The 7,512-nt window shown below is 35.3% G+C and overlaps 1 protein-coding gene across 2 annotated transcripts; it reads left to right on the top strand.

Annotated features, from left to right (window-relative positions):
* The first annotated feature begins 3,082 nt into the window (after positions 1–3,082).
* Positions 3,083–7,071, top strand: LOC130717806 (B3 domain-containing protein At2g33720-like). 2 transcript variants are annotated; one of them, XM_057568171.1, is made up of 2 exons: positions 3,083–4,453; positions 6,545–7,071. In XM_057568171.1, the coding sequence occupies exon 1, from the start codon at positions 3,458–3,460 to the stop codon at positions 3,953–3,955; it is 498 nt and encodes a 165-aa protein (XP_057424154.1). In that variant the 5' UTR covers positions 3,083–3,457; the 3' UTR covers positions 3,956–4,453; positions 6,545–7,071. The 2 variants fall into 2 exon arrangements, with proteins under 2 accessions (XP_057424154.1, XP_057424155.1); XM_057568172.1 differs by lacking the exon at positions 6,545–7,071 and adding an exon at positions 5,196–5,552.
* Positions 7,072–7,512: the final 441 nt, after the last annotated feature.

The raw sequence follows: 7,512 nt of genomic DNA, 5'->3' as shown, positions 1-7,512 counted from the left end.
AATTCATGTTTGTTTCAAAGAACTGAATTGTATCTTCTTCACCTTAGTTACAACACAAATAACAAGCATATCACTCGTGTCAGGAGTGGTGTAACCACTGAAGGTTAGCAACAACCAGGACGATGATAACCTCTAGGCCTAAGAGATGTATCAGATTTACTCTAGAACATCTATCGACGCTAAATTGGTCAATAAAATTAGCGTCGACTACGAATTGCCATCATCGATGAATGACGACCAAATGCTACGTTGGCCGGTAAAATTATCGTCGATTGGAGCCTACACTAATTGACCGCAACATACTCTAATTAGTGTCGGCTAGAGTCAGCTTAGCCAATACAATAATTAAGTGAATCAAAATTTAATACGTGGGTTTAACCGACACTAAAAATCGAAAATTAGTGTCAGTGAAACGACCCTATTTTTTTACACTAGAAATGACCCTTTGCGATTTGAGAGTACTACCTCTAATAAAAAAACTAGTGGCGCTGATAAAACTATCCATATTTGATTTAAAAAAAGGTAACCTTTTATAGCAAGGTCAAATGGAATTTAAGATCAATAGTATGGTAGAGTTTCATCGAAGTAAAGGATTAACAATTGACAACTATTTGTCAGTACTGAGACCACAGAAATTTGAACAAGAATGTTGCATAGAAAAAAGATGGTGCATGTTGTGGCGCTATAAAGTGTGAAGAAGATCCAATGGATCAGCATAGTGTATTCTGTGGGCATGCAGAAGAACTGTAGAGGTAGATGAGAATTGAGAACTCACACTTTTCAGAAAAGTAAGTGTCTATATATTTAATTTGCACCGCAAGTATATATATGGTTATGGATGCATGGATTTTCGTTTGATATGAAGGTGGATTGTGTGGCGATGAAATGCTTGAAGCGAATCCTTTTAATTTGCTGCACTGGAATCTGTTGTTTGATCAGATATATAGATTCCTATTGGGCATGCTGCATTGCGTGTGCATATATATGATCTTCTTGTTTTTGAGCCACGCATAAATGGTCCTAGCTAAGATCACCACAGAATCGGATCCTCTAAACACTATATCTATGGATACTTTGGTGGCTTTCTGACGAGGTGAATGCGGACGACTGATTCATGTTGTTAAAGCTCACTCACAAATGCTGTATATTCATTCCAAAGAGACGCCAAAAGCAAATACTAGAACATTATGCTGTATATGATGTGAGTCACTTCTCAAGGTTGACATTTTATACTCGAACATCTATAATAAATTATAATGCTATTTCCATCTGAAATTTTAATTTGTCAATCAATTGTAAGTGTAGTTGCAGTTATGACATACTTTACACTTAAAAAAAATCGTATATGTCATATGTGCACTCTAGTCCGGTCCCTCCTGATCTTTGGAATGAGCTAAGAGGCATGGCCAATGGTACAAGTAAACCATGGAATGTCCCGAATGATTTTGTGTGTGTTTGTATTTTCGTCGAATTCAATGTTTATCCACATTAAAGAGTTGATTGGAATGTGGATTTCTTATTGTTGCATTGAGTTAGACCGAAAGCTAAACACACGCTTTAATGCATATTTTTCTCCAAATGAGAAGAAAGGAGTGGGTCCCAACTAAAACTCTTTCATTTTTAGAATTTTATTTTATTATTTAATTTCCAATTTGTTAACTCTTAGCTTTTTTAAGGGTTTCATTTGATATGCACTATTTTATAACTGGTTCAATTTTTACTATCTTGTCGGGGAGTGCACGAAGAGTGCAACTAATGGCATAGAGTGTAGTAACTCCGCAACATGCTTCGCTTCACAAAAACGTTGTGACCTGCTATAGCATGTGAGATTTTGTGGTTCAAAGTTGAGCATGTACTAACGCATATTAGATAACTCATTTTTTAATGAAATTTTATTGAATTTACACCCTCCCTTTTAATCTATCTTAATTTCACATTTTTTTATTATCTCTTTTCCGCATCAAATTACTTATCATATCTCTCGCTTATGTTTTCTTTATTCATTTCTCACTTTGTATGAAGTGAAAATACGGTTGTTTATGAAACATTAGTATTTTTAATAATATGAACCTCCTTGATTTATTTTCTCTAATGAGATTTCTCTGCTCCTCATTTTTTTTGATAGGCAATAAGAATTATATTGAATAGAAGTACAAGGGGTACTTCAACCCAATACAGAAGAGAAAAGATATAGACTAAGAACTAACATGAACACAACAAAGATCCTAGAGTGACAGAAACTACCCCACTCAATACTTCCAAGAAAATAGACTTAACAAAACAAGCCCCATTAAAACCTTGCTAGGATAAAACCCCCTTGGGAAAACCTAACAAAAAAAAGAGTACCAATTTTGATTCATTGTCTCTCATACATGTTTTTCTACTTGGATTCATTAGTTTGTGAATTGCCTTCGGTGTTGGAATTTATTTGATGATGGATTCAAAGGTCCGCAATTTACATCAGATTGGAGAGGCACAACATGAAGGAATTGTTAATTCTAATTGACAATTTTGGTTCTGAAGCTTAGAAATTAGGACTAATAATAAATCTTACGCGAATAGGGTCTTCTTCACGACTTCACTTAATGACCTCACTATTCTTAATGACCTCTCTTTCGTACGTTAGATAACTTAGTGTATATGAATACATAATAAAAACCACGGGGAGCCAAATTTATAGTGGATTAAAGCAACTTTCTTTATTTTTGAGATTGTCTATCCTGATTTTAACTTTATAATAGTTTCCACCGTATACCTAACCACACAACTAGGTAATTACTCATTGTCAAACAACCAATTATGTCAAAAACTTAAGTTGTTGAGTAAGAGCCATATAAATGGTTTTATATTATTATTTCTAGCATGCCTCTCACGCACGAGCTTGTTTGAGCTTTGCCCATTGCGGCAATGATTGAACTCTGTATTGCTTGGACATAAAGGCTCTGATATAATGTCAAACAATTAATTATATTTCTCACAAACTTAAACTTAAATTGTTGGGTAAAGAGTATTATTATTTCTAACACTTATGATGACCTAGTTTCTTGTAATTACTTACTCCAAACCATCATAATAGGTTCAAAACTAATTAACTTGCAATACAAAAAGAAACAAAAAAACAAAAAAGAGAGCATCTCAGCATTTTTGTTTCCACAACAAGGAAATCACATCAAAAAGGGAACCTGCATGACTTACAATATTCTCATCCCATTTATGCTATTGAAAAGGAAATCTAATGTTCCTTTTTATGGCTATAGTAAAGATGAAAAAAATTATTTTTATGCAGATAGAAAGATGAAATGAAATGACCCTTTATTCCATTTACACAAGTACATTTGTATATAAAGAACAAAATGCAGAAGATAGTGTAAACCTCATGTTCTCAAACTCATCGTAACATTTCTTATGAGTTTTCAAATCACACACACTTTCAAATTCGATCTCTTGTATTTTCCAAATGAACAACGTTGGAGATGAAAGTCAAAAGAAGAGAAAATCTCCAAGCTCTGAGGCCTCTACCTCGAGGACTTCGCGGAGAAGATTATGCAGCAACAAAAATGAAGGAGTCTCCACCACACTGAGGCTTTATGATGACCCTTGGAAAATCAAGAAGATGTTAACCGCCAGCGATTTAGGAATCTTGAGCAGGCTCTTGTTGTCTGCAGATTTGGTGACGAAGCAGATATTGCCTGTGTTGGGTGCTGATCAAGCAAGAGCTACAGATACTGAAGAAGGTTCCCAAGTTAAAATTTGGGACATGGACACAAAATCTATGCATCAACTTGTTCTTAAGCGATGGTCCTCTTCCAAGAGCTATGTTCTTATTGGAAAGTGGAACCAAGATTTTGTGAGAAGAAGAGAGCTGAAGAAAGGGGATGAGGTTGGATTTCAGTGGAACCCTTATTACTATGCTTTCAATTTTTGCGTTCTTAAACGGGCAATGCTGCCAAATTAAATCAACAAAACTAATCAAATGTTAGTTTGATTCATATATCCTAAAATCGTTAAATAAAACTTAAGTCCTAGCTATTATTATAAGAATGTTTGGATTCGCTTCTCTTCTTATCATAATCAATTTTAACACGCGAAAATTACATACCCAAACATAGATTTTTAAATGCACTAGCTACAGGGGCGGACCCACAGCCAGCCCAGGGGTTCAGTTGAACCCCTGAAAAAAAAAAAATTCCTACTTACCCCCTGTAGTATTTATTTTTTGAACCCCCTGAGAATTCTAATTTGCACCTAGACCCCAACTCCTCTCTCACACACTCATCACGTCAGATCTCTCTCACGCTCCTCACTCTCATTCTCTGATTTCTCTCAGTCTCTCACGATACACCACAACTCCACAAGCACTCTCACCCATCAACGCGCACCACCACCGGCCACCACCACGCCGGCCGCCGCACCACCACTGTCCAGCCGTGCCTCTGGCTCTGCGGTTCTACAGGTATGGCTGATTTTCCTAACCCTAAATGACAAAATTGATTTCCTTTCTCTTCTCCTTTCTCAAGCTTGATTTCCCTAAATTGATTTCTTGTCTTTCTCTTCTCCTTTCTCAAACTTGATTTCCCTAAATTGATTTCCTCAAATGTCATAATTTCATTCAAATGATGCAAGAAATAGGAATTTCAAGTTTTCAAAGTATGATTGGCTTGTTAGTTGTTAATCCAAGCTTTGGTTCAACCTGATTATCATATGAGCTATGAAGGTGATCAGTGGTCTTATAGAATGGGTTGATTGGGTTTTATCAAGGTTTTTCGAGGTTAATCCAAGCTCTGGTTCAACCTGATTATCACTTTGTCTATGCTGTTCTTAAGGCCATTCATGTTCTGTGTTCTTGTCAATTTCTAGCTTAGCAAATGGCCTTCATAATATAAACTTCTCAGTTCTAGTTTACACGTGAGTTGGTGTTATACTGTCAGAGTAGTTATGTAGTTCAGAAATCTGAATCAGATATCTACTGGTATTTTTGGTCCTTTTCATTTTTTTTGAACCACCTTGTAGGCGTACAAAAAAAAATGAAGTCCACCAGAAAGAAAAAATAGCCTTGTTACCCTTGTATGTTATTCTTTGAAGGTACTGAACTTAATTGACCACTATATGTTAGAAGTAAATGATTGTGCAAGTCTGATCTAGTAGATGATGTGTCTAGTTGGGGAATGTTGGGCATGTCTAATGTTATGCTGCAGAAGGCTTGCTATTACAGGTCTCTTTGATTGTCTTCATTAATGTTGTTTGCTGTCTCTTGAGAAGGAAGGGTGTTTGTTTGCCTTGAGCTAATTTGGCTGTGGAGTCGTGGAACCTGAGGAAAGAGTACCGTGAGGACTTGTTATGCTGTTGTTTCGTTTTTTTCTTCTCTTTTGTTCAAGTGCTCTAGTTTTTTTTTCCTTGTTTTGATTAGTGCTGTAGTTTTATTCATTGCTGTAGCTTTATTATTATGTTGCTTTGAACCTTTTATCTTACTTAGGAGAGTTTGTTTTCCCGAGGCTTATTCCTTATCAATGAATTTCTCTTTTCTAAAAGAAAATATTGTGTTGGGTTGTGAATTTTAACTTCATTGATAGCATAATGCATGGAGAATCTACTAGACACAATAATAGGCTAAGTGGAGGAGAAATCTTTATCATTGTTAATATGACACTATGCAATCTATATCAATTCTTACTTTTGAAGAGCTAAAGAAGGTAAATCCCCCTAGTGTCGGTTAATCCTTGTTGTGTTGTGCAAATATGCAATAGTTTGAAATACTTCATGATAACAAAGAATCAAAAACTTCATACCAGTGTTATAGAATATGATAGCAGCCACATATAGTGCTATGTCTAAGAAATGGAATACTACCAAACTGGGTTATGCAAAAGCAAACTACAACACAATCCTCTTAAAAGCACAAATAAATTCCACATTATCTTTCTGTGTTTTTGTTATGGTCTATTGTAGTGGGATTGATTAATTTAATTTCACTTTCTGTGTTTATGTTCTTGTATAATTTCTGATGTATAAACATATTACAGTTGTTTTTATGTATATTTTTATCGATTTGCTCATTTGAAAAATTTGAACCCCCTGACCCGGGGTCCTGGATCCACCACTGAGAATATGATAGCAGCCACATATAGTGCTATGTCTAAGAAATGGAATACTACCAAACTGGGTTATGCAAAAGCAAACTACAACACAATCCTCTTAAAAGCACAAATAAATTCCACATTATCTTTCTGTGTTTTTGTTATGGTCTATTGTAGTGGGATTGATTAATTTAATTTCACTTTCTGTGTTTATGTTCTTGTATAATTTCTGATGTATAAACATATTACAGTTGTTTTTATGTATATTTTTATCGATTTGCTCATTTGAAAAATTTGAACCCCCTGACCCGGGGTCCTGGATCCGCCACTGACTAGCTATATATGGTTGTCTAGACATATAACAACATATTATTTGCAATAACTTGTACTCTTAGAGTAATTATTAATATCTATAGCATTTCCTGCTGCGGTTTTGAGCTTACCTCTTCTTGTACTCTTGAATCCACAAGTATTGGCGGAGGATCAAGAAATCACCTCCAAACTTCGTTTCAGGAGGACAGATGAGACAATTCAAATGAGATCCGATAAATGAAATCTGCACATAAAATGTAAAGAAAGAAGCCCTAAATCGTTGCCTAAGTGACACCAAAGGGTGGTGGCAAAAACAACTTTAAAGCCGGTGCTGGTGTCTTGGGCTAAGTGGGAGGGGAGGCAGTGGTTTTGGAGGCGTGAGCATGCCTCAGATAGCTAGCATAAGGAATTAAGGTGTTAGTGGGAGTCTGGGAGATTATGAAGTTTAGTGGGTCACTCAAGGCATTTTAATAACTTTCTGTCTAGAACACTTTCTTCTTTTCTGCAGGTACTATTCTGAGGGTGTGTATAAGAGTAAAGGTTGTGGTGAATTTGTAGTGATCTCAAACTGATATGACACAGATTGACACTGCACAGATGTATCCTCGCTGGCCTGTATTAGGGTTAATCTGCCACTATCTGTCCCCTTTTTTTATTTCTTCCTTTTAGTTGAATTTTTCCTTCAGGGCAATGTGTTTTTCTTTCTTCAGATGGATCGAAAAAATGTGTTTTTCTGATATGTTTTATTATAATTTAATTTAAAATGAACTTTTGTTAAAGATCCACGTAGAGATAAAATCCTAAAGGACCAGTTTTATATTTTAATTTGAACTTTTATTTTTCAATTATTTGAACTAAATTAAGCATTCAAACCGTAAATGGTAGAATATACTAAAATACCAAACATATGGTGCAAAGTAAAATTCTAGACATAAATTGTATGTGTAAAAAATTGGATGCTTACATTTTAAGACTTTTGAGGGTATTTAAAGTTTTAAGAGGAATAACTTTCATATTCACACTACAAGAAAGAAAAAGTCCGTTTTAATGTCAAAATTTAACGTCAGTCCAAAGTTGACACTAATTTGTTCTTGCTAGTCTCAGTTACACCAATTCAAAGCTGACG

Source organism: Lotus japonicus, chromosome 5 (genome assembly GCF_012489685.1).
Source record: "Lotus japonicus ecotype B-129 chromosome 5, LjGifu_v1.2".
Lineage (NCBI taxonomy): Eukaryota > Viridiplantae > Streptophyta > Magnoliopsida > Fabales > Fabaceae > Lotus > Lotus japonicus.
Note: the sequence above shows the minus strand (reverse complement) of the source record. Positions and strands in the feature narration are given on the sequence as shown.

Coding starts and splice junctions, on each gene's coding strand:
- LOC130717806 (XM_057568171.1), top strand. CDS start 3,458: ATGAACAACGTTGGAGATGAAAGTCAAAAGAAGAGAAAATCTCCAAGC.